The following is a 26,095-nucleotide window of genomic DNA, read 5'->3' on the forward strand; positions in this document are numbered from 1 at the left end:
CTCACTCACCACTTCCCTTTCCATTCCCTGTCCTAGACCAAGCTGCTCCATCAGTTTGACATTTCTGCCAGGTCCCAGCTAACACCATGGCTAAATGTCTTCAGGCATGAATGGGGGCAAGGCTGGATGCTTGATCTGAGGAGTACTGTGTTCTACTCTTTGCAGGCTTCCTTGCTGTTTTCCAGTGGTGGGGATATGAAGAAGGGGTCATTGGGACCACCTTTGATCCCCCCAATACGCAAGGCAGTGAGTCCCCCTGTGAGCAGTGCGGCAGCGTCTGTCCCAAGCTCTCTGCAGCTGGATTTCCAGGAGTCCCCGGAGATGAGGTAAGCCAAGGTGTCTGCTGCTCCAGTGTGCTGTTCCTCTCGCTCTTTCAGTCTTGTGAGGTTATTTTCCACAGTCATGTCTCCCATGTATTTAGGCAAACCTCCGTGTATTCCCCATTTTGCCCATCTGTGGTGATCCAGCGCAATGGCAAACCCAACACCATATGCCCTAAGAGCAGAGGTGGTTGTGGGGAAGAGGAGGCAGGGCTTAAGAGCTCCTCAGAACAGGTCCTCTGCTGGACTTGGCTGCTGATTCCCTCTATGATGTTTCTGGTGTCATTTGGGAACTGTATTGCATGGATCTGGATACTGCAGTTCTTTGAATACTGTGATCCTTGACTGTCAACTTCTGCAGCCATGAGAATATGGCAGGGCAAATATTGGCTACTGAGGAGGTGTCTGCAAATTCAGGTGCTGCTTCTGTAAATGTCAGGCGTGACTTCTCTGTGCCTGGGCCTCCACCGTGAAACCAGAGCCCAGATAAAACTTGGGGTACAGATGTATAATCTGATCGATGTCTAGTATTTCGATCTGGGCTTAAGATCAAAGAGGGCAAGGTGCTAGAGAAGAGTTATAGGACTGTACCTGATGCAAAGATATTAGCTTGGATATAGGTGTGAGAAAATGTAGCTGTCAAGCTTATCCTAGTGACAAGGATACAGAAGGAGTCACAGAAGATGCAATTGAAAAGCATCCGTAGGGCTTTTAAAGTGCAATCTGAGTATCCTTACCTAGCAGCTGAGTTGGAAAAGGCCTTTTTGTCCTTGAAAGAGCAAGCAGGTGTACTGTCATTCTCAGGAGAGAGCAGTGCTATGACCCCATGTAGCCCGAGACTGTCACCAGTGTAAGGCATGAGCAGGCAAAGTCAAGCTTTGTCAGGAGAACAAAAGTAGCTGCCCTCCATACAGACTTGTGTCTCAGCTCAGCAGCTCTTGCTGCTTCACAGAGGCTGTAGGAGCCACTTGGCTCCAAAAGGAGAGAACTGGGCAGGTCTGATGCAAGTTGAAGAATGACTGCTGTGTTTCAGCCGGAGCTTGGCAAGCTCTGTGGGACTCCAGCAACTGAAAGCTTAAGGACAATTCATCAGCTTTGCAATTGGGTTTGCAGTTGGGTTGGTTTGCAGTTTTGCAGTTGGGTTTATGTGTTGCATTTCCTCCTTCATCAGGGGGACCATGCTAAGAAGGTTTGCCTCCTTTGTTGCTACACACATTCCATGCCCTTCTCTTTCTACCTGCTCATATGTTCTTTTGTCCTCCATTTTCTCAAGGCCAAGATCCAGCAGCAGAAGCAAAGAGAAGAACTCTGAACATGCAAGTAGGTACAGGGCATGTCTGTCCCTAAAATGACCATTGGAATGCTGATCCAGGGGTGGCATTGGGACATTTGGGTTGAAAACCATCCTGCTTTAAATTTCTTCGAATCCCTTTCAATTCCTTGATGGGCTCAGTGGACTCTCCCAGAGCCTGGTCACTGGGAGTGTGCTCCGGTGGTGCAGCGAAAATTACTCCAGGAGCTGCACTGGTACCTTGGGGCTCGGGAAATGTGCCACAAGAAAAGAAAACATTCCTCTCCATCCTGCACATGCCTTTCGTCTCCCTGCACCCTTTCTAAGGTCATAATTAGTAGAGAAAAAAAGACATTTAGCATGAAAGGAGAAATGTTCCCACTCCTTCCTCCTGCCTTTGAAGGAGGACACCTTCCCTTGGGGCAGTTTCTGTGCTGAAGCCTTTGCGATCTGAAGGAGATTCATGGACATTGCCTGGTTTTGCATGGGGAGAAATAGGGAAACCTCCTTAGACAGAAAGGCCTTGTTAATGTTCCAATTAAGGGGAAGGAGACTTCCAAATGGATGCAGCCTATGCAGGATCAGAGTTTGTCATCCTCTGACAGCACAGGCCTAAAGCCACCTATGGCAGGTTCACGATGGCAAATCTCTTCCCCGACTCTCTCTGCCCGTGTCAGTAGTGCAGGCTGAGGCTGGGGGAGGAGATGGCTTCTGCCCTGTCCCCCCTCCCTGCCTTGCCTGAGCCCTGACAAGAAGAGTTGTGCCAGACAAAATGCGGTGTCTGGTGCATGTGTGTCAGCCCCTGCTTTCAAGTTCAAAGCCTCAATGACAGTGGTGTTGTTCCTTTGCCATCTCTGGGCGTGGAATGATAGGAGAGGTGAGATTTGAAGGAACAATTTTGCTGATGCAGAAAAAGGGATCAGATCCACTGGTCCCTTGCCTCAGGGTTAGTTCTGCCAAATCCTTGGCAAGGCCCCTTTGGAATGACTCCGTAATTGCTGATATGCAGCTGGAATGCTGAATGCATCTGGGGAGAAGTATTGCTGAGTATGTAAGGTGGCATTTTAGCTGGATTAATTCTGCACTAGAAATGAGCTATCTCATTAAAGCTTACCTGTTACGCTTTTATAATTGTGCTGACCATTCTACAGGGGAAAAAAATCCTGATTTAAGACAGTTATTCCTTTTTACTGCCCTGCTGTCACATGATTTTATCATCGGTGGAGGCCTGTACAGAATGATTAGTTCTCTGAGTTTTAAAAGCTCCGTTGGAGAGCATTTCAGATTAACCTGCCCCTGCCATTTCCATTAAGAAAATTTTGAATTGTCAGGATTAGCGAAGATCAGAAATGTTTTGAGGCAGGTCATGTTTATGTTGGGTTTGGGTGTCTCTACAGGGGAGAAAGCAGGGAATAAACCCCTGGAGCAACAAAGCAGAGAAAAGCTGGAACGTTTGCATGAACAATGTGCTCCCTACAGATATGGGCTGCTTGAATACTGGGGACATCTAATTTTGATTGCAAATCTTCTGCAGCTTCTAACACGTGGTGCCATTGTTTGTGTCCCAGCACTGCCTTTGTTGTAAAGAGAAATAAAAACCACCAACAAAACCCAGCCGAGAACTGAGGGGGAGTTACAGAAACAAAGGCCTTGAAAACTGGCTTTGGAAAGCAATTACTTCCTAGGTGGAATTGTCAAATTCTAGAGACCCCCCTGTGGGTTGCCAACTGTTTGGAAGGAAAGGGATCCCCAACTAGTGGATGAGCCATGAGCAGCACAGAAGCAAAGTAGTGGAATGTCTCTCTCCTGTCCTGCCAGCTCCATAGAGTTCAGACCAATTATAGTGATGCTAGTCTCATGAAAAATAAAAACAAAGCGATCTTCTCAATATTAAAACACCCCTCGAGTGCCTCACCCATTAGTTGTGGTGATTGTAAAGGTGGGAGTTCAACTAACTCACTTCTTCCCTTGTACCTGATCTACAGCTTCTTCTGAGTCTACAACAAAAGCCCAGAGGAAGAAAAAAAATTCATGGTGTGTGATAGGACCTGGGATGCCTCTGTTCCCAAGGGACCTGGCTGAACTTTTCGGCTTGGTGCCAACTGACGTGCGGAAGCCCGGCCTTGGCAGTGCAGGTCTCCGCTCGCAGCCTGCTCAGGGGGCCTTGGCCCAGGAGCCCCGGCAGGGGCAGCTGAGCAGCGCTGCCCCCGGGGTCACTGCCAGGGAGGACACGGTGAAGGCTGAGCATGGCTCAGCCTCACAAAGAGGTAAGGCGGGAGCTGGGCCGCTCTCTGGCGGGAGGAAGGCTCTTGTGCCAGCCTAGAGAGCCTGGGCACATTGCCAGGGAACAGTTCTGCCCTGCATGTGCCCCCTGCAATGAGCTGTGCAGCTCCCAGTGCCCCGTGTAGCTGTAGGGCTGCTCAGCTGTGGGGCCGGGAGAGGAGCAGGAGGGTGCGTGTGCAGCTGAGCCATTCCTGGAAAGCACAGGGCTCTGGGCTCCCTGCTGTCCCAGGGCAGCCCAGAGGCCAGGCTGTTCCTGTGCTGGCTCTCTGGAAGTGGGTCAGGGTGTCTCCCTGGTCTGCCTCAAGTGGCTGCTGGCAGGAGCGTGTTTCCCTGTGCAGCTCTTTAGAAGTTACCTGGGAATCTCTCCAATGAAATAGTGTAGCTTCAGATACTTTATGTTGGCATTGTGGCCTCTGTTACATTTTGTGTCTCCACTTTGCACTTGGGACTGACTGCACTGCTCCCAAGGAGGTTACCCTGGAGTCAGTAGTTTTTCCCTGTTAACTTCCCAGATGCTCTTACCTTCCGAGGCCTTGCCCCCAATCCAGAATAGCCCTCCTTCCTCAAAGCCCATATCTAACTCTTTTTTATTATTAAGCTGACCATTTTGCAGGGAAAAAAATCCTGATTTAAGACATTGGTTTTTTGCTACTTTGCTGCCACGGGATTTTATCCTCTGTGAAGCCATGTAAAGAGTGACTCATCCTCTGAGTTTTAAGGGCTCTGTTGGGGAGTATTTCAGAACGAGTTACATTGTTCCACTTCCATTAGGAAAATCAGCCTTTAGTCAGACTGGCCTGAAAGTGGCCCAATCTCACACAGTTTAGAATGAAAATCCTCGGGGAAAGCAAATGATCCCGTTTCAAGAACACAATTCACGTTTGGCTAACACTCCTGCAATCCTAAGCTTTTCTTTTCATGTCCTCTAAAATATTGCAACAAAGAGAAGAAAATATTGATCTAAATGCTTACAGGTATTAGAACCCAGGAGTTCTTTTAGGACCCAGGAAGAAGATGTGTACTAAAATCAGCATGAATTAGGGCAGATAAGAATCTCTGTCAGGAGCAAGCTCCGTCTCTGCCCTTCTCTATCAAACACAGCGGCTCTCCAGCACCCAGGGATGAGGCCTTCATCATGCAGGAGGTTTCACTCTGCTGGCCAACAGAGCAATGCCATGTCTGCTGCCAGTGCACTGTGGCAGTAGCCCATCCATTGGGAGAGGTTCTAGGCATATGTACCTTGCTGCTCTCAGACACAATCTCTGGGCCTTATCAGAGCTCAGCAGTCTGGAAGCTGTCTTGCCTGTTGCCCAGCGTGGCGCTGTTGGGGGCTTGAAGTGTGCCAGAGATTTACAGGAACCTTTGCTTCCATTAACAGGCCTCCCACTGAGCCAGGCCAAGGAGACGGATCACCCCACCGGTGCTGGCCTTACGAATGCCGAAGCCCTGAAGGATGGCTTTCAAAAGGTGAGGGATAAGGACAGGGATGAGCAGACTTCCTTTCCAGTGACTGTTTAGTGTTTGGCCCAAAATGTCCCTGAAAATCATAATCTTCCACTCTTGGGGGATGGGGATTCTCTTGGGAATATATTTGACAGCTCCAGAGCAATTGCTTGGCTATTTCCAGTGGTGGCAAGGTCACTGGTTTGGAGATGGTGCTAAGGTCATGCCAGAAGCATTCTTTATGTGCAAAGGCCCTTGTAGAGAAGTTCTGAATGGCAGAGCAAGCTACACATCAGTGAATGTGGGCAAAGTGCATCCTCGGAAGCACAGAAGCAAGGATTCTAATGCTGAGTGTAAGCAAGGCTGCAAAATAAAATGGGAGACTTTGATTTTTCCTGGTTACCTTTCTTGCTGTATCTCACAGCCCTCTCATTCTCAATTTTTCCGCACATTAACATCAATGTTTCTGCAACTTGTTTTCACGTGACTCCTCTTTTTGGCCTCACGATCTCCGAGAGCAGCTGAGTCCTTCAGAAGCCAGAAGTGAGAAACTGCTGCAATTCCTGGCCATGAGTGTTAAGCAACAGCTAATCACCCCTCCTTGCTGCGTATTGCACATGGTTTTTATTCTTCCTGCCATGTAGGAAGGGAACTGCCTGCCCACCGGTCACGTGGGCTCTTCATCTGTCTTGGAGCACTCCTGTGATTTTCTTGCTTCAAGCAGGGCCTCTTGACATAGGCGGAGAAACAGTACCTTGGAGCAGTGGAAGGTTATGGCAATAAAGCGTTCCACCTCACTGTGTGTAATTGCCAAGGTGAGGACAGGAGACATTCTTCAGGAACCATTGGAATGTACATGGAGCTGCATCAAGGACTGTGGAACTCGATGGACTCTGTGCTCCTGATGAGATGTTGTGTCTGGTTTGTGTGTCTCTGCTTACAGTCTCTGATGCATTCCCATTGCATGTAGATCCGTGCTGCATTGTGCATTTTGGCTCAAAGGAACTTAGAGCGGAATCCAATGGGGCCTTTGGAGACAGAGATCAAGACAAAGAGAGAAAAGGAAACGTCCTTGCAGCTGCTTCCACAGACAGTTGACCCCGGGGATGCAGCTGCAGCAAGTAAGTGGTTGCTACACCTGGGGTCCTTTCTGATCACTCGCTTGCCCTCTGCACAGTGTTGCCCTCAGACTGGGGGGCTGTTACACTCGCATCCAAGTGGGAGTTTGCATAGGATGTATTTCCAGTCCCCAAAGAAAAATGGAGAGGCATGAAGTGTCTTGCCCAGGGCCTCACTGAGTCAGTAACAGAATATCAGCTTCCCACCTTCCCCTCTGAAGTCCTTCAGAGTGTAAAATTCTGTCTTGCAAAGTACACTGGGGCTTCAGACTCTCTCCTGGCTAGCAGCCTCCAGGAAAAGTGGGTCCAAAAGAATGCTTTTCAACCAAGGTGCAACCTGGAAGAAACAAAATTCAACTCCTTCTAATGAAAACCCCAGAGACCCTTCTCCCACCACTCCCTGCTGAGGAGCTGGCGCTGTAGAGCTGTGCTGAAGCCCCGAGCCAGTGCTTCTGTTGTAGCCCCAGGAGCAAGCAGCGTTCCCGACTGAATCCCGGCTGAGGGGCTCTGACTGCAGTGCTGTGTGCGCTGCCCCAGGGCAGCAGCAGGGACCTCAGGAGGCAGCACTCAGCCCGAGGGCATCACGCAAGGTTATCTGCGCTTTCTTTTGGGAACTTCCCCAGCCAGCTTCTGAAACAGGGAAACAAAAGAAAAGCAATACTGGGGTTTCCTTGTTTCTTCAGGGAAGCATCCCTGCAATTTGGTTTGAAACCAGAAGAGGGTAGATTTCGATTAGATATTAGGAAGAACTTTTTTATAATGAAGGGGATGAAACACTGGAAGAGTTTGCCCCGAGAAGCTGTTGTTGATCGATCCTTGAAGGTGTTCAAGGCCGTGTTAGATGGGGCCCTGAGGAACCTGCTCTAGCTGAAGATGTCCCTGCTCATGGGAGCTGGACTAGATGGTGGTAAAAGGTGCCTTCAGACCCAAACTCTTCTAGGAGTCTGTGATTCTGTGATCACTTTCCCGTGGTACTGTGCCACTGTTATACTTGAAGTTCGTTGGGATAACAAAGAGACGTTACCCAGCTCCAGCAAGTTTTCTGGGCCTTTCCATTGTCAGCCTCCACTCCCAAGCTCCTCTTTGGTCCCTGCAGGCTTTAGCCTACTGCCTGTCAATGGCACAGCTTCCAGTGTGCAGAGAAAACACCCTGGTAGTGCCTTGAAGGAGAAGGTCTTGAGGAAGCAGGACAATGTGCCCTTACTGCCCAATAAGCCCATCATCCATGGAGACGGCAGCTTCCCACGCAACTCCTCAGGTAAGCCTGCTCCACAGCAGCTTTTTCCTGCACCGGTTTTCCTTGCACAAGGAGCGCAAACCGCCTCCTGCCTCAGCCACCACAGCTGGGATCTTGGGTTCATAGCCTGTGCTGAGAATGGACAGCAAATCTACTCTTGAGTTACTCCAGCTCGGCAGTACTGGAGCACTTGGTTCTTAGAGATCCATTGGAAAGCTGAGCTGCATAAAGTAGTGGTAAAGACCTAAGCTCTGGCTTTTGCCCATCCTGATAGACCAAACTACAGCACTGGTGCCAGGAGGCAGCTGTAACTGCAGGGATGAGCTCGGGGCAGTCTGGCAGGGTGTGCTCACTGTGCACCTCCGAGTACCACCACGATCAACTGTCCGCTCTCCATCTTGGCCCTCTGCCTGTGCTGCTGTCCGGCTCTGCAGCCAGCTTTCCTGCTCTCCCAGCAAGGGTTGTCTCTGCATGGCAGTCAGCCACTTGGTGCAGCCGTGCTGCTGCTCCCAGAAGTGCCCAATGGCTTCTCGCTGCTGCCATCCCACGGCCTGCAATGCCAAGAGGGAACAAGCAGCGCCTCCTGTGTCACCCCACCCAAATACAGCGGCCTGTGTAGCAGGTGACAGCCAGGAGGGGCTGCCTGGTGCTCCCAGGCTGTTTGCTGCCCGCCGTGAATACACAGCACATAGTCCCTAGTGGCTCTTGCCTCTCCTTTGAGGGCAGCCTGCCTGTGCTATGATCCTGAGTAGGGTGAGATAAGAAGAAGGGAGCTAGGAATGATACTTTGAGTGCTCTTTTCTAGTGATGCTACTTCCATGGTCACAATTGACCAGAACTAGCCTGACGTGGCTCCCCATTCATTTTGAATATAGATGTGTACATCGACATCCTGCTGCAGTGACACCACTGATGGCAGTGACAGGGCTACATCAGTGACAGCCAGATTAGCTCCCATCTGAATATTCTAGATTCTGTGCAATATTTAAACTCCATCATTTGAGACAGCTCAGATGTTTCCATGTACACATTAGAAAATGACCTGTTGAGTGCATGACATGAAATTTATGATGAACAGTCCTTTTGATGACAAATGGGTTTCATAAGAAATGGATTTATCGTCTGAATTTTCTCATACCTTGAAAACTGACTATCAAGAGAGTTCATCTGCCCACAAATTGCATCTGTCTTTAGGTATTCATATCATCAATTTGCATTTGGAAGGCTTTTTTATCAACCATCTGGGCTAGAGATTCCATTTTTCCATAAGAGAAAGCTTAGGCTTGCACAGTGTGCACACAAGTCCATTTGATGGCAAACAAATTTCACCTCAGCATCTTTGAAATACAGCCAGTGTGTACTTTACCGAAATAGTAAAGATTCCTGATGCTTAGAAAGAACAAACTCCATGAACTACTCCCTTCTCAATAGCAGGCTGAAATGTAAGTGCACTCAGCTGCCCTCTGTCTAGAGCAGTTGAAGTCAATGGGAACAGAGGCGCTGTGAGGTGTGAAGGGTCAGGTATCGCTGTTCCCTGGTAGTTGCTCTGAGGGGATTCAGCCGGGCCCAGCAGGGCTCGGTTGTTCAGGCTCGGCTTGGTGCTGTCACGAGGCAGCTGCAGGTCTTTCCTCAGGGAGTTGCAGAGTGCCTCTGTCCTCAGGGCTCGGGGAAATCAGGGTGCTGAGACAAGAGAGGCAGCTGAGGGGTCCCTCCTGGGGTAGCAAGTCCTGCTGGTGGGCACTGTCTCACAGGGAGTGGGAGCTCTGCGGCCTCAGGAAGGTGCCGCTGGCTGTGGTACCTGTGGCACTCGGGAGCTGGCGCTGTGTGGGCAATTGTCAGGTTTAGCCAAGGAGCTGTGCCCAGCTGGGGGGGGCTGGGAGAAAGCAAGGAGCCAGAGAGCAGGGAATTCTCTGAGCCAGTGCCAGTTTGTACCTCATGGAAGCCTGGCTGGGAGATGGGGCTGCAGGCCGCTCCATGGCGGGGTGCCTTGCCCGGGGCTGCAGCGCTCAGGGCTGACCCTCTCCTTACAGTGACCCCGCAGACGGCCACTGGTGCCGAGCGCCGAGAGGAGCCGCTCCGTGGGAAGGGGCAGAAGGACGGAGCCTCTTTGGAGCCACAGCAGTCCTTGCTCGAGGCACTCTCCTTGCTCAGCAGCGATGACTGGTAAGAAAGGCCCCGTTCCCTCTTTCTCCCTCTTAGCGTTAAGGTAGGTGAGGAGAGTATCTTGCTAGTGCCTCTGAGCCCCAACAGCCCAGAGGGCCGAGGGGCACCAGTGAAACCACTCCAGAGCAGAGAGAGGATAAAGATTTGAGAGCAGCCTTTTCTTGGCCTTGCTCTGCAGCAGTGCTCCAGCTGCAGCAGGTCCGTGCTGTTTCCTCGCTTTGCCTGCTGCTCTGTGGAGCTGCAAAGGAAATCTTGAGGGAAGAGAGAAAGCTGTGGGACAAGATGATTTGCTGGCTGAAGCCAGAAGCAGGATGGCAGCAGTTTGGAGTGTAGAGATTTGGGTGCCTCAGGGCCCAGTGGGACTGAGTAAGATTTGTCTCTGGCCCCACTGCTGGCAGCAGTGGCAGGAGTCGGGGTCTGCCTGTGACCTTCCGCATGTGAGTCCCAGGAGCAGCTACAGGGAGTTCTTCTTTCTGAGAAATGCACTGAGTTGTGCCATAGAGTCACAGGGAGGTGACAAGAAACAGCAGCATGGCACGGTCTCACAGCTTCCAGGAAGCACTGACATAGGGACTTCATGTGCCAGAGACTTCAGAAAGGCTGCCTTGTTAAACGGCCACAAACGAAGACTCTGAAACCCCTCTATTTGCCTCTTGGATTTGTGTATGCTTTTGACAGCCACAGCAACCTGTGGCAGCGAGTGCCACGATTTCATCAAGTACTGCCTGAAAAGCACCTCCCTTTGTTTGACTGAGCCACCAGCCTGGTAATTTCAGAGGGTGCTGCCTAGTTCTTGGGTGGAGAGAAAGTCAATCTTTTTGGTACTTGCCTTTCAGGGAGCTGAAGGAGAAGGGACTCTTCAGCATCAAACACCTGGCTGAGTCCCACTCAGAAGTCCTTCTTTGTAGACTTCGTGAGGTTTGCTTGGCACTTACCAACGAGGTAAGAACATTGTTCTGAATCGTCCTCCGTGCCTCATACACGGTGTGTAGAGTAGATATGTGCCTGTTCATCTCCCTGTGTGCTCAGGGACTGCCTTCATTTCTGTTTCTAGACCTTATATTTCTCATGTCTGTCAGCTCTCTATAGGATCTGTGTGCACGTGTAGCTCTATTTACTGCTAGGTCGGGCACTCTCGGGCACTCTCCTCTTGGAGCGAGCTGCCATTATCATGCAACGTGCAAATGCAGAAACGGAGACACCAATTATGTTATTTGCTGCAGTCCAAATCTCTGCCCAAGCTGTGATTCAACCCTGCCAATTAGTCTGTAGACTTGAGCCTGTGTTTTCTGTTTCCTGGCTGAGGGCTTCAACTGCTGCTGTTGCTTTTTCAAACAGGAGTAAATGACTCCTTTGTCTTTATGGCTTGTGCCTTTATGGTTTGAGAGCAGCCCTTGCTTTAATTTGTTTCTTTGTTTTTTGAATAAAAGGGCCTAAAACCAAAGCAGTGGACATTACAGAAGAGTTAAGTAGAACACTTTAAGTGAAATAATATGTTTCAGGCCTGCAGTAAGCAGGCCTGAGGCCTAGCACAAGTTGGTGCCAGAGTAAGTGCCTTTCTGTGCTTGTGCTCTTCTGCTCTGCCTGTGCTTTTGTGTTCCCCAGGACACAGCTGGAAGTGTTGTCGTTTCCTGGGACTTTTGTCTAAGGCAACTGGTTTTCTTTTCAAGGTGATTCTTATGTTTCCCCTCATGACTTCCCCAGGTGACCAACCTTCGCTCAAAGGTGTCTTACTGTGCAATCGTCACTCTTGGAGAGCTCTTTGTGACCTTGCAGAAGGACATGGACTCGGAGGTGGATGAGGTTGCTCGGGTCCTTCTCCAGATGGTGTGGAACTCCCCAGAGTTTGTTCAGAAAGCAGCCAGTCAGACCCTGGGAGTCATGGTGGAGCATGTGACTCCTGCACGAGCAATGACTGCTCTCATGGACAGTGGAGTCCAGTAGGTTCTTCTTGTCTTAGTGATATTCTTCACCTTCTATTGTGTGGGGGGGAGAAGGGCTGAGAGAGAGAATGGGAATGGTGGGAGGGAAGGGTCCTGTATCCTGCATCTTCTGTGAACTCAGTGACTCTCCGATCAACCTCACTTCTTTCCTCTTGTCACCTATTTCTGCCCTCGTGCAGCCCATTAGTTGACAGAATCACAGAGCTGAATCAGAATATGCTGAGTTGGAAGGGGCCCATCAGGATCATCGAGTCCAGCTCCTGGCCTTGCACAGAACACCCCAAGGGTCCCACCATGTGCCTGAGAGCGTTGTCCAAAGGCTTCCTGAGCTCTCTCAGGCTTGGTGCTGTGACCACTGCCCTGGGGAGCCTGTTCCAGTGCCCAGCCACCCTCTGGGTGAAAAACTTTTTCCTGATATCCAACCTCAACCTCCCCTGACTCAGCTTGCTGCTGCTTCCTGGAGTTCTCCCAGTCTGTCCGAGTTGCCTAGATGTGGTGAATGGCGGGCAAGTGAAAGTGCCTGCAAAGGCTAAGGATAGAGCCCTGTGGTTTTGTGGGAAGAGGGACAATTGCAACTGCAGCTGTGAGCGCTCTTTGATATTTCACAGCCCTAACCACAGAGGCCCTGGGAAAAACCATGCATCCTCATTATGCCATTCCCTTGAGAAGTAAGGAGGGTTCTTGCTGGGGCATGGAGCACATGGGGGACAACGTGCTGGGTGTGGCACAGCCTGCACAGCAGGTGCAGCTCCTGCCAAGAGGAGTCTTGTATGACTGTCCTGGCCTTAGAGCCCCCCTTTCTATTCAAACTGATGTCTCATGTTAGCCTTGAGATGATGAATCACTGTACAGGCACCTTCACAGGCCGACTGCCATGGGACAGCTGAACCAGGTGCTGCCTTAAGTGTTGGTGCTGGGCCTGATAGTCCCCAAGAGACACTCTCTAGAACAGGACAACCTGGCTAAACTGACTGCCACCCTTTCCTCAGCTTTGGAAAAGGGGGAAACGTTCAGATGTATCTCTTGCCAAGCCTCACAGAAGAAACCGGCTGCATTGCTGGATATTCTGCAACTTCATGTCCCACAGCGTGTTTTGCCTGCATTTGTTTTTTTCCCAAGGTCTGCAGATTTGGGGGTAAATGGGTGGAAATATCCTCAATCCTGCTGCAGCTGTCTGTGTAGCGGCTGGCCCCTGATGGGTCAGCCTGGCTTGTCTTTAATTTCCCTCTTTCTCCGAGTGAATTTGGGGAAAGACATTGAGTATCAGATAGTGCAGGGAGACTGAGTTCCTCGCTCTTGCTTGCAGGCAGTCCTTCTGTACAGGGCTAACTTTGTGGTTCTCTGAGGACAGAACCTTCTACAGGTGTCCCAAGTGTCAGGGAGAATCCAGGCCTCCTTCCCCCAGCAATGACAGCATGCTCTGGCCAAGGCCTGCGCTGTGTCCCTCTGCTCCCTGTGCCCCAGTGTTTGCTCTCTTCTTCCCAGGAGCCGCCACGTCCAGGTGCGGAAGTGCGCGGCCCAACTCCTCCTGTCCTTGATGGAGAAAACTGGAGTCACGAAGCTCGCAGGAACGCCCAGGGCTGAGAGGCTGGCGCACGCGGCAGGGACGCTTGCTCAGGACTGTCACGAGGACACAAGGTAATGATCTTCATTTCCCCTCCTAAAACAGGAAAACTGTTGGGTGTCTGGCTGTAAAGGGCAAAACCACAGAAGAGTGGAAGCTAAAGGAAATATTAAGTTACCTCACTGTGTGGATGAGGTTCACAGAGTCACGGAATACGCTGAGTTGGAAGGGACCCATCAGGGTCATCGAGTCCAGCTCCTGCCCGTGCGCAGGGCCCCCCAAGGGTCACTCCATGTGCCCGAGAGCATTGTCCAAACGCTTCTTGAGCTCTGTCAGGCTTGGTGCTGTGACCACTGCCCTGGCTTGTCTGGGGAAATGACTGTGCTGGGGAACCTGAGGTTGTCCCGCAAGAGGGAGCATTGCCAGCTTCCTGGGACTGGAATGAGTCTTTCCTGAGATCAAAAGAGCCATCAGATGAGGCAGTCAAACAGTTTTGCTTGGCCTTAGGTGCACAAGACAAAGCCAAAATGTTGGCTAATGTTCATCACTGAAGGATCCCATACATCTCTTTCTCATTAACTTAAGACTTTCCTAGAAATATTCCAGGGATCTTTAGCCAATGTATTCAGTCTTTCTAAACCTCTTCTGCAGATTTCTATAATGCTGTTATCTGGGGCTGAATGACCTCCAAATTGCTTCTTGAAGAAAACTGTGGTTTCCTAGTGGCAAAATCAACCCAAACCACCAAAATCCCCTTACTTTGAGGATTAAATTCCCATTAATAGCTGCCAAGAACGCATGAGCAACTAGCTGCCCCTGTGCATACATATGGTATAGAATAATCAAAAGCAAGCATGAGGCATTTGGTCCTGGCTTCCCTGCCAGTTAAAGAAAGGCAAATGACTGTGCAATGGCAGCAAGGCACTGCTAATAAGCTCTGACTCAAAGCAGAGGTGTTTCGCTTGTTCCCTGGGATCCTTCGATGCCACAGAAGCGCACCCACAGTTTCAGAGTGAGATTGTATTTTCTGTTGCCCCACGTTCGCCTCTTGTCTCTTGTGTTCAGCTGACAGCACTGTGCAGTGACAAGTGGAGGTAAATCTCTCTCTTTGCTGAGTAGGTAATGCCTTCTCATGCAGGTATGGCAGCTGCTGAGTTTAAGGTATCAGCTTATTCTGTTAACACTCCTCCTTTGTTTGTTCACCTTTCTTTCTTTCTTTCTTGTTAGGCATTATGGACAGGAGATGGTGAAAATGATGCTGAGTCACCGAAAATTTAACAGGCTTTTGGAACAATCTTTTTCCACCCGTGACCTGGAAGATATTCTGACAAGAATTAAGAAGAAAGTAAGTGCTTGGTAGGAGACATGTCTCCTTTGTGCAAGTATTGCCACTGCTGATATGAGATCAAACATACCTAATCTTATCTCATTCCTTTTCTGCCGAATCCTTTTGCTCCTGGGAACGAACTGTTGATCCTCAACCTGTTCATCTGCAGAGCACAAAGGAACTGATAGATAGTATTAGGGGAAAAGTGTAGTATTGGATATTTTGAATATCGGCCACAAACAGGGAAGGGAAAGAGGAGAAAATGGGTTTACATTTAAGCATAACCCCCCACCCCACTATCCCTACTCTGCCCCCAGTGACGCAATTAAGTGAGAACAGTGCTTCTGGAGATAACAGAGTCTTTGCAAAAGACACAGGAAGCAGTAGTGCCAAGAAAATTTCCAAATATACAGAAGATGTCCCAGTCAATCCCAATTACTACAATTACTGTCTGTCTTCTGGCAATACTGCCCTGCTGTCATGCCCTGTGGAGCTGGAAGAAGCTTGGTGAATTCAGCAGCATCCAGTGGAAAATCATTTGTTTGCCTGGAGGTTTTTTTATTCTTTTTACCTCCATTATAGAAGGGAGTGTGCCTTTGTGCAGCAACAGGGAGAGTGAGTGTGGAACCAAATCAACTTCCAACACAATGGGCCAACCTCCAAAGACTCCAAATTTTTCTGCAGCTTCCTTTAAGAACATTCGTTCCCTACCAGTTTGCATTATTCCCATTTATGCTCAAGAGTAATGCATTTGGGATTTTAGACTGCTGCTCAGTATGGTAGCAGCCACAACCTGCCTTGGGCTATTGAAAACAAAGAGTTGGCATCACTGAACCTCTGGCCTGTTTCCTTCTGTAAGTTCCGAAATGTTTGCCTAAGCCTTGGTAGCAGTGATCCTGGTTCTAAGTTGTGTTTTAAACAGGTAATTTCCTATTTTACATTCTAAAGATCCATGGGGTTTCTTTATGCCTTTGTAGGGGATGGAAACGCAGAAGGCTGAACCCCCATCTGTCCAGGAGCCTGTGAAGAAGAGGAGCGATGGCTCGAAGAAGCCCCAGGCCACATTGCCTTCTAGTAAACGGTACTGAGCACTTTAGTTAGATGTGACAAAGCACATGACAAGCTTTACATGTCTCTTCCTCAGGAAAATCTTTCCGGTGGAGATGACCTGTGCCAGAGATTGTTTCCTTTCCCTACAAATGCTCTATCAAAAAATATGTCTCCTTCTGCATTACTCTGAACACAACTTCTCTGGAAGGGTTTCCACAAAAAATGGGCGACAAAAAGACACCCATCGGTTGCAGCTCAGAAGATCCAGTGCAGTGGCAAGGACAGTGCTGTGGAGGCTGTGAGAAGGCCATGTCTCCACTGCCTCACTTGGGACAAGTAAATTCAAGCAGGGTTTTTTTTCCTCTGAGAGCAGTCTTTTTCAGATGGGGGTTTTGATGAGAAGTCCCAGTCTTGAAGCAAGATGCCGTTCCCCAAAATAGCACTTCCCATGCATGTGGTTTGGCCTTCCTGAACCATGGTTTTCTTACCCTCAGACAGTACCAAGATGAGTAGTAAGTAGCAAGCCAGTTCCTGAGCAACTTTGGTCAACAGGTGTCTCAATGTGGACGTTTTGTCTTGACATTCCTGTCCTTCATACCGTTTGCTTGATGGGCAGCATGTTTGGTTTATTTCCCCCTGTGCTGCAATCAGCATTTGAGACAGGAATTTGGTCCTTGCTGTCTCTTCCTGCCAGTGGGAGAGCTACTTGTACCTGTTGTCCTCTGATAACAGAGGGGATTTATTTAGCTCTGTCATGCTCAGCGCTGGCAGGAGAGTGACCACATGGCTCAGTAGCATAGTCAGGATCTTCCCATGCTCATGGAAGAGACCGGCTGATCCAAGAGAGTTGTTCCCAGTGGGTTTGTTAGGCTGTGGATCTAGTCTCTAGGGAAGCAATCATGTGAGCGTAGTGCTGGGATGTCTGGCTTCTGTTTTTATCCCTGTTACTGATTTTCTGGATCCTTCAGATATGCCCCTATCCATCTGTTCAGATGCATCTGAGCTACTTTTCCAGATTGTCATGCCTGCTGTAGAGACACTTCTCCAGAGGGATGAGTTTCCTTATTATAAGACACACACCTCCCTCATGATGAGGCATTTAAACTTGGAAATAGCGTCTCTCTTTCCTCACAAAGCAGTGCGACATGTGTACCTGGGAAGCTGTCTGGAGATAAGTGAGATGCATCTCATCCTTGGTTTTCCTGAGTAAGCACTGGTGAGAATGTTGCTTGCAGATTGTCTCCTGTAATGATTGTCATGAGGTGTCACGTTGTTTTTCAGGTCAGGATTTTCTAGCTTGAAATCACATCATTAGGAAACCTCCGCAAGATGTTCTGCTCACAGTTAACCGAAGGTATGATCACCAACAGGTCCTCATTTGGTTTTATTTTCCAGGGTGAAGTCTACCTCTGATGAACGCCTCCTACGCCGCCCAAAAGCCCAGGTCACGTTACCTCTGGCTGTGAAAGAAACGGAGCCACTCCAGAAGCTTTACAATCTCCTGGAAGCCAAGGAGTTTAAGACACGGATGGAAGGAGTGGCACTCCTCCTAGACCTGTGTAAAACCAGCCCCCAGCTCGTCTCCACTAACACTGTCCAAGTATGTAGGGTGTCTTCATTGTTCCTTTCCTTTAGCTCCTTTCCCAAGCCTGTAGCAGGAAAGTTAATTCAGTGTGTCTTGGCACTACATCCTGGCTGTGTGGGACAGGCTGGTGCCTCTTACCCTGAAATATTTAATTCAGCTCCACGCTTCAGGACAAGTTATTTCAGTCCAGATATATTTGTCTGGCAGGTGCCTATTGATGTTGTTCATCAAATGAGGACAGAGTTTTCTGCTGGTGTAACTTCTGCTGTCTCCTACTCCCACTTGGGTTAAGTGAAGGGAATGCAGCCACTGAAAGCGTGGCAATTATTCTCTAGACAAAAAAATGGGTTTGGATGGGGAAGAGAAGTATCAGGCTGGGCAGGTTTAAACCAATTTTTTTCAAAGGATACTTCTGTAAACTCCGACTTGTCTTGCACAGGCACAACTCTGGCTACTCGTTTCCATCGGCATCCCTATTCCTCTTGGTAAAGACGGTGCTCACCCTTCTTGGGGGGGTCGTTTTTTTCTCTTTGGAAAAGGAGGGAAATAGCTAGGGACAGATCTCTTCCTTCTCCTCCCAGGAGCTGCTTTTTCCCTTTGTCCAGAAAATGGTGCCTGATAATGTGGCTGTCAAGGGACTGAACCTGCTCTAATGAGAGCGGTACAGCACATTAAATTTCAGAAGTCTACCTGCTAGGTAGACAATTGGTCTGGATCCTGGAAGATTTGATCCGAGCCCTGCACTTCTCCAGACACAGGTTCTGAGACAGACGGAACAAAACCTGGATCTCCTCCAGCCATAGTTTTGGCAAAATCATAACTGCCCTCAGAACTTGAGACAACTGTGTAGAAAAACGGGCATTGTAAATATCTGGTTCCATACTTGGAAAGCAAAGATACTGTTTTGCATCAATAAATGGGATTAATTTAATGATTTAAATGTGGAGAGAAACACCATAGGAACTATTCTGTCCCCGCCCAAACCTCTTCAAAATATATGAAAATCTTTCAACCAGCATGAGGTTGCGCAACCATTCCAGTGAGTGGCCCACAGGAAAATTGTGCAAGCAAGTGCTGACCTGACAGGAAGGATCACTTTCATCTTTTACATTGCTGAGTGCTCATTTCTACATCCCTTCCTCAAACAAGGACATTTTAATCCAGCTTTCATGTTGTTTGTTCTCTTCACAGATTTTTGATTATTTTGTCCCGAGACTTGGTGATACGCACAAGAAAGTGAAGCAGAAGGCGCTGGACGTGCTGGCTGAAATCATAGGCGTCCTGAAAGATGCCTTAAACCCGGTGATCATCTGTTTGGTTGAAGGAATAACAAACAACCTAAACTCAAAGGACCCCGGGGTTTATGCCGCAGCTGTGAAAGCGCTGGAAGCATCCATGGCTCACTTAGGTAAGGCTGAGCCCTGGCATGGACTCTCCTCAACTGTGTCTCTGCCTCTGCAAGTCAAGAGAACGCTGAGTGCCTTGACAGCTGTTGTTGTCTGTGGAAACCTCCAGCTGACATCCACCAGAAGCTGTGCAGGTGCAGTCCTTACGCACCAGTCCCCCAACAGGCCTGAATGTGCATCGGCATTTCCCAAAAGTCCCAGGAGCCCTTGGCTCTGTGCTGCTTGTCTGAAGAGGAAGTGCTGGACTACAGCTTTGCTGGAATTCAGGGCCAAAGGGATGTTTGGAGTTTTCCTGGTCCCCATTTGACTTCCCAAATGAATAGCTTTGCTGTTGGCATGAAGGGACGCCGGTGCATCAGAACCTCTGCAGAGCAGCCTCCTGGGAGGCTCCACATTATAGGCATTAGCTTCATTAGGACAGCAGGATCAGTTCTTTACTGCATGCTTGCATGAAGATCATTTGGGACCTCCTTTTTGTATCTCATGCAGGAAAGGAGCTCTTAATAATACCCTGCTACTGAAACCCACACTGGGGTGTAGCTCTGTAGTGGTTCCCAATGAAGCAGATTGCCTGCTTTGTCACTGCCAGCCCTGGTGACCCTGCGAGGGACCACAGTTCATCCCACACACGTTCTGTCTCCAGGAAAAGCTTGCCTTGGCTTATTAGAGTGGTAGGACTGGAGGCTTGCAGGACAATGCAGGCAACAGTGTCTAAACTCAAACAAGACCCCCAAAACCGCAACAGATAGGCACAAGGAAAACTAAAATACATACGACGGTCAAGTATTGGGAAATCAGTTCATTTTCCAGTCTCTCTGCCAAGATCTGATTTCACAGATGTTACAGAAACCCACAGGATACTGAGGCACTGAGCAGTAATAGCTCTTGTATGAGTAACTTGGTGTCTTGTCCCTAGATCCACACAGGTAACCTGCAATTTAAAAACAGCTTATCCTTCAGGTGGGAATGGATGTGTGAATTTTGGAGCCTTCTCACCCTTTTCCAGAGGGGAGGGAGAAGATCACTTCTGCAAAGCTCTGGGATGCAAAACCTTTTCACTGCTTACATGTGATTGAACTCTTGAGGTCCCTGATGTGAAATGTTTTACATAGCTCCTGGTACAGCAGACAACTTTGGATTTATAAATGTGAAAGGAGAGCTTTTCTTTTGGAATTTAAAATCCTCCCAAGTAGGCTGGAAGGAAAGAAGAAAAGGATTCAAAAATCGGCAGGAATTTCCTTTCTTTTACAAAATGTAGTTGCCCCTGCCCTTTCCCTCCCCACTGTCCTTTCTCTTATGACCTCAGAAGAGAGAGCAGAAATGTGTGTTTCCCTTGTAGATAAAGTATCACTGATGAAAGAGTTCAGCCACCGAAGGAGTGAACTGAAGGGCCAAGCTCTGCTGGATGTCACGGAGCATCTCTCAGGTATGGCCTCCCCTTCTAAGCCAAGAGGTCTTCCGAGGCAGAATTTACAGGGAATGCCAGTGAATAGACAGGTCCAAATCAGGAGGTGCTGAGCTTGTCCCTCCTGCCCAATACCCATGGAAGGTGTATTGGGCAGGTTTTCCCTGGCTGCTGCAGAGGTGTGCAGCATCTGAGATGGGGGTGGCGCTCGGGCTCGGGGCTGAGCTCTCACTGGGGCCGCCTCCAGGAAAGGGAGGGGCTAAAAATTCCCAAGCTGGCTCCTCTCTTGGAAGCTCCGGGACAGCTCTGATCCTTTAGGGGAAATGGTGGCAAATGCTGTTTCAGGGGATCCATTTGTTTTGTCCTCACAGAATTCTTGCTTTGCTCTTGGAAAGTTTTGAGGTGGAAGCCTGCAGTGCCTGGGGGTCACAGCTTAGGTCAAAACTCAGCCCACACGAGCCTAACGAGGCCCGGATTTTGTGCAAGGCAGCCTTTGGGGGCAGAGGGGCAGAAGCAGAGTGCTGAGGCTCCCTGCCTGTGCTGTCAAAGTGCCATTGGACTGAGCATTTCAGGGTGTGCAGTCAGGGTCTTCCTATGTCAGCGCTGCCCAAAATGCTCCAAATGCAGCTGATAATTGATTGCTCAGAGGAGCTTGCTATGTCAGCAATAGCCAAGGGATGGAAAAATGATAATCTCAATATACGCTAGAGAAGACAGTGTACAGCCTTGCTTTATTTATAGCCTTGCTTTAGCTGGGGCTAAATCCACTGCTAATTATGCCAGCATCTTTAAATGCAAGGTTTAATACACTTTGTGTCTTCATTCTGAATCTCAAAAGGGCACCTTCAGCCATTGGAGTGTCAAAGGCCCTTTACAGAGCATTTGAATAAAGTAGATCTCCAGGAATAGGGAATTTAGTTTTGCAGCTATTTTAATCTCTTTTTCAAATAAAGGAATTCAACTGGAATTAGGACTTCTTTAGAAAGAGCAGATGCTCTCTCTGAGATTTAGTGGCAATCTCTCTGAGATTTCTCTGCGCAAGTTGCGTAGTGACCGATGTCTTTAATTGCATGTAAGCTCAAATGAACTCCCATTTTAAAATGGGTACCGTAAGCCTTTTCCTGCTTAGCAAAATTGGTTTTAGGTACTTTCAGGAGCTGTTTAAATGTTGATGACTGCTGGTGGATTAACAGCATAGAGAAAATGAAGTCTCTTCCACTACAGAATAATAAATGGCGACTACATAACATTTTGCCTGGTCAGAAAATAAGAATGGTCCCCAGACCATATCAGGTTTTGATCTCTCAGCCAGATCTGCCATGCAAGGAGCCTGTTGGTAGTAGATTTTTGTCTGTGTTTGATACAGTTCAGAAAATGAGCAGAGAGCAGGCTTTGGAGACAGCGGGAGAGAACACTTGTGTTTTGGTTACATTTCTGTCCCCTGTGTAGCATTCTTCTCTCTCTATTCCCCTATTTCAGCGCACATTGTAAGAAAAAATGCCATTAACATTGTGAGGGGAAATGCCATTAAAATTTGGAGATGCTCCAATGCCATGGCAATGGGGTCTGGCTAATTACCTAAGACAGCCTGAGGTTTGAAACAGCTGTTTGTTAGAAGCCACAAAAGCCTTCTGCCAAAGACACCGGCTAGTCACTGATGTTTCAAATCCAGCTGTCAAACAGCACCCATCTCTGGTGGGCTGGAGTTTCCAAGTGTGGTCTAATACTGCCCTTTGCCGTGTGCCACCAAGCAAAGGGAAGAGCCAGATGAGACTTTTGGCACTTGACATCAAAGGTCACAACAATGGAATCATCCCTTTTATTAGAAATCTCTCAACTGCCTCTCTATGGTGCATTTCAAAATCTTTGGCGTGGGTTTCGACAACTTCTAAATGGAAATAAACGGCAATTTGACATTTCAGTCACTGTTCATGCAGAAATAAATTGTGGAATGATTTAGTAAAGGTGTGAAGTCTGCCACAGGTACAAGGCTCTGTTTGGAGAAATTAGTCCTGAGAGCTTGGTGGTTCTGTTTCGGGGATGTTCAGCTGCTTTGCCCATTTCTGGATCATGAGGCTCTCACTGTTATTTCACTGATCTTAGCCAGAGAGACTCCCAAAATCACAAGTAGAGGTAGATCCTTGTTTGCATTAAGGCTGGTGGTTAAGAAGTTTGTGTCTCTCTTCCGGCAGCGCTTGTGGGATGGGTTTATCCCAGGAGCCCCAAAGTCGTCCAGCGCTATGCCCTGCCCGTGCTCTGGTCCTTCCTGGGGAACAAGGCGCTGCCTGTCCGAAGCGCCAATGTCTGCACTGTGGTCACCAAGCTTGCCTGCGCCCTCTACAAGGTGATGGGCGCCAAGCTGAGGAAGCATGCTGCCAGCCAGCCTCCGCATGTGCAGGAAAACCTCTCCAACATTTTGGGCTGGTGGAGTGTCGATGACCTGTAGAAAGATGACAAAGTGCTGAGTTGGACACCTCCGGATGTGACTTCTTAGCTGTGCCAAAAATGACAGAATGCAAAGGAAGGGTGTGCACCTGCCCCCGCTCTCTCCACCCCCCTTCCTAGTCGTGGCATGGGGTGCCTGAAGCAACTTCCGATTGAGGACAAGGTGAAGGCTGAGCATGGCTCAGCCTCACAAAGAGGTAAGGCGGGAGCTGGGCCGCTCTCTGGCGGGAGGAAGGCTCTTGTGCCAGCCTAGAGAGCCTGGGCACATTGCCAGGGAACAGTTCTGCCCTGCATGTGCCCCCTGCAATGAGCTGTGCAGCTCCCAGTGCCCCGTGTAGCTGTAGGGCTGCTCAGCTGTGGGGCCGGGAGAGGAGCAGGAGGGTGCGTGTGCAGCTGAGCCATTCCTGGAAAGCACAGGGCTCTGGGCTCCCTGCTGTCCCAGGGCAGCCCAGAGGCCAGGCTGTTCCTGTGCTGGCTCTCTGGAAGTGGGTCAGGGTGTCTCCCTGGTCTGCCTCAAGTGGCTGCTGGCAGGAGCGTGTTTCCCTGTGCAGCTCTTTAGAAGTTTCCAGGTGGTCTGTCCCATTAAATACATAGCTTCAGATGCTTTAGGTTTGCATTGCGGCCTCTGTTATATTTTGTGTCTCCACTTTGCAGGACTGACTGGCTACAGTCTTATCAAGAAGTTTTCCTTGGACATTTCCTATGTTCCCTAACCGACAAAGCCCTTGCCTCCTATCCAGAAGAGCTCTCTTTCCTCGAGCTCAGGAAGAAGGTGCTGCCTGTCCGAAGAATGTTTGAAGATTTGGATTTATACTTTAGGCTTTGTAGTTACAGATGTACATATGTTCTGATATGTAGATGTAGGTTTGAATAAATGTGTTGTGATTTTATCTTTTACATTTTGAAAATAGATTTTCAACTGTATATCTTTTATTTTGATTTTTTCGGTTTTAAATAAAATAATTTAAAAAAAAAAACAAGCCGAGAATGTGAGACCTGCTGACCTAGAGGTTGTCAGAGTGCAGCTGACTCAACAAGCCACTGTCTCACGGTATTCTTTCCTCACAGGGCCTCTCCTCTTCCTCTTTTGCCATGTTTTCTTCATGTCATTTGTGCTGCTGTTTGTTAGTTAGCATTCCAATGGGGCCACCTATTACCATGTTTGGGGGACAATGGACCCAGAAGATCCTGTATAGTCTACAGTTTTCTGCCTAAATGTATTCTGTGCTCACAAAAGGCCTGAGCAAAGCAACAAAGAGAATGTGCCCAAATCCCAAAGCTTTGCTCCTTTGCAATCTCAGACAGATCTGGCTCAGAGGTGTCTTCAATCACAATTCCATAGGTAAGAAGAGGACGTGTATTTCACTGGCAAAAGAGGCACTGCTTTGGAAAAGGCATCTGTATGTATATTTACCCAGGACAGCAGTCCAACAGCGTTGTTTGCGACTTGTTTGCAGAAGGATGAGCGAACTGTGAGGTTATTGAACAGGTGACAAGGGTTCCTCAAATCTGTACTGCAGCCTGGGTGCCATTCAGCCCAGAGTTATGGGATAATGGCGTAGTACGTCCCACACACATTCTGCCTCCAAGAAAAGCTTGGCTTGGCTTAATCGAGTGAAATAAATAGAAGAGAAATGAAATGGACATTTAAACTCGGCACTTTAGAGTGATTCTCCTGCTTTCCAATGTCAGCCCTGTACCTCATGCTCCCAAGGCTTGTTATGAACGAGTGTCTGAGATTGCTTAAAAATTCACTGTCAAGGTTATCAGTAAAACCAGATTGAATATGTCCTAGGTTACAGTGTAAGATGCAACCAACAGTATGTATTCTATTGTCACCTTCACAAGCTGTTAAAAGAGATGGGGCTGTGTTTGTTATCTCCTACCATGACTCATCCTTGCTAAATCCCTCTGGAGGCTATCTCTGTTTAATGGGCAAGCAATGACCCACTGCATGACTCACAGAATTACATCAGCCCCTTGGGAGATGCTCCACCCAGGGGGAGGAGCCAAGCATTCCCACCTGGATATAATCAGGTAGGATTGAAGCACAAGCAGCTCTTCCCTCCTGGGTTCCCAGAGGATAAGAGTTACTACTGGACCTTCAGCCGAAGACCAGACCCTTCAACAGGATCACTGCTTCAATAGGACCACTTCATCTGGGCTGCTACCACCACCCTGATTAACAGGGTGTCAGGTTGTATCCTGACTCTGTCAGTGTTCTTGTACTATTGCAATTATTTTCATTTTCCTATTAAATTACAGTTCTGTCTTGTGATTTCTCACTGGTTTGTTTTCAAACTAGTGCAGAATATGAAGTAACAGCTCAACAAAATTTGTTGGCAACATTCACACTATTACTTACTAGTCCTTTAAGGCACAACAAGGGAAAAAAACAACAAACAAAATGCAGTCAATCAAACCAGACATGAACTGAGAACTCTGTGTGTGTGTGTGTTTAGACGGGTTTTGACAAAGGGAGAGAAAGGACAAGGATGAAAAGGAATGTGGCCTAAAAGCTTAACAGCACTCAAGCTTAACAGTAGTTAAACTGGAGCCGTGAGGAGTGGGGGGATTGGCCCAGGATCCATTGTTGATCGACGATCCTGTGAGTACAGGAAACTTGAGCTCGCTGGCTCTGAGAGGCCCCACTGGAGGTTGCCAGTGGCAGCTGCTGTGGTCCAGGAGAGCTTCGAGGGCTTCCTTTTGGGCCGCTGTTGATGGGCCACAAGACAGTGGGCTTCAGTCATAAAATGCTTCCTCATGGCCGCACTTTGGGTCAGCAGCCTGTCTTTGGAAGTGCGAGAAGAAGGATGTTATGGCATTCAGGCAAGAAAAGTAGTTTCCAAGACTGTTCATAGAAAACCCCAGGATCTGGTTAGACAGCACAAGTTCCTGGGAGCACTCAGTGTTTTGGGCAAGCTCAAGAGGAGCTTAGTCCAGGGGCTGTTCATCAAGGCTGAGGCCTAACAAGCATTTCTGAGATCACAGTGTGGCCTGACAAGGCCAGGGAAGATTCACCACCCCAGTGTGAAGCATGAAGTTTTGATGTAAAAAGCCATGGCCCAGTGGAACCCCGGGGCAGTTTCCTCAGGCCTGCGGGAGAATCCCACTGCAGATCCTTGTGCCACTGATTCCATCTCTCCCCACTTTTCTAAGTTCTTGGTGGCAAGGTCACTTAGGTTAGACACACAGCTCACAAGAAATGCTCCTGTATTTTTCTGCACAATGAATTAAAGTGCAATTACACATCCCAAATCTGTGCTTTCTTTCTGGAAAACTGATAGATTTGGGGAATTTCTGGAGCAGGAAGCTTGCTTCCTCAAATATTTACTGTGCATGGTAGTGAGCACAAAGAAAAGATTTAATGTTAAAAGCTTTGCCCAGGCAATGCTCCTTTGACAAGTTCCCTCCTTAGCTCTCCTTGGGAAGATCTGAAAGGTTCAATGACCCCAGCAAAAGCTCCTGCAATGGTTGTCCGCCAGCAGAGCAGGGCTGTCAGCTGTGAACCAAGT

The 26,095-nt window shown here is 48.7% G+C and overlaps 2 protein-coding genes across 2 annotated transcripts in view; one reads left to right on the forward strand and one right to left on the reverse strand.

Annotated features, from left to right (window-relative positions):
• LOC138107671 (TOG array regulator of axonemal microtubules protein 2-like) overlaps positions 1–26,095 on the reverse strand; it is a 95,469-nt gene that overhangs the window by 54,816 nt on the left and 14,558 nt on the right. The gene's annotated exons all lie outside the window — the stretch shown is intronic.
• Positions 196–22,760, forward strand: LOC138107149 (TOG array regulator of axonemal microtubules protein 2-like). Its single transcript, XM_069008459.1, has 16 exons — positions 196–326; positions 1,594–1,640; positions 3,597–3,878; positions 5,273–5,361; positions 6,308–6,458; positions 7,552–7,713; positions 9,723–9,855; positions 10,692–10,797; positions 11,560–11,795; positions 13,284–13,436; positions 14,590–14,707; positions 15,667–15,770; positions 17,135–17,339; positions 18,516–18,732; positions 20,070–20,156; positions 22,328–22,760. The coding sequence occupies exons 1-16, from the start codon at positions 196–198 to the stop codon at positions 22,579–22,581; spliced, it is 2,475 nt and encodes an 824-aa protein (XP_068864560.1). The 3' UTR covers positions 22,582–22,760.

Source organism: Aphelocoma coerulescens, chromosome 3 (assembly GCF_041296385.1).
Source record: "Aphelocoma coerulescens isolate FSJ_1873_10779 chromosome 3, UR_Acoe_1.0, whole genome shotgun sequence".
Classification (NCBI taxonomy): Eukaryota; Metazoa; Chordata; class Aves; order Passeriformes; family Corvidae; genus Aphelocoma; species Aphelocoma coerulescens.

Coding starts and splice junctions, on each gene's coding strand:
- LOC138107149 (XM_069008459.1), top strand. CDS start 196: ATGAAGAAGGGGTCATTGGGACCACCTTTGATCCCCCCAATACGCAAG. Junction 5,362..6,307: donor TGAAGGATGGCTTTCAAAAG/GTGAGGGATAAG, acceptor CATTGCATGTAG/ATCCGTGCTGCATTGTGCAT. Junction 6,459..7,551: donor CGGGGATGCAGCTGCAGCAA/GTAAGTGGTTGC, acceptor TGGTCCCTGCAG/GCTTTAGCCTACTGCCTGTC.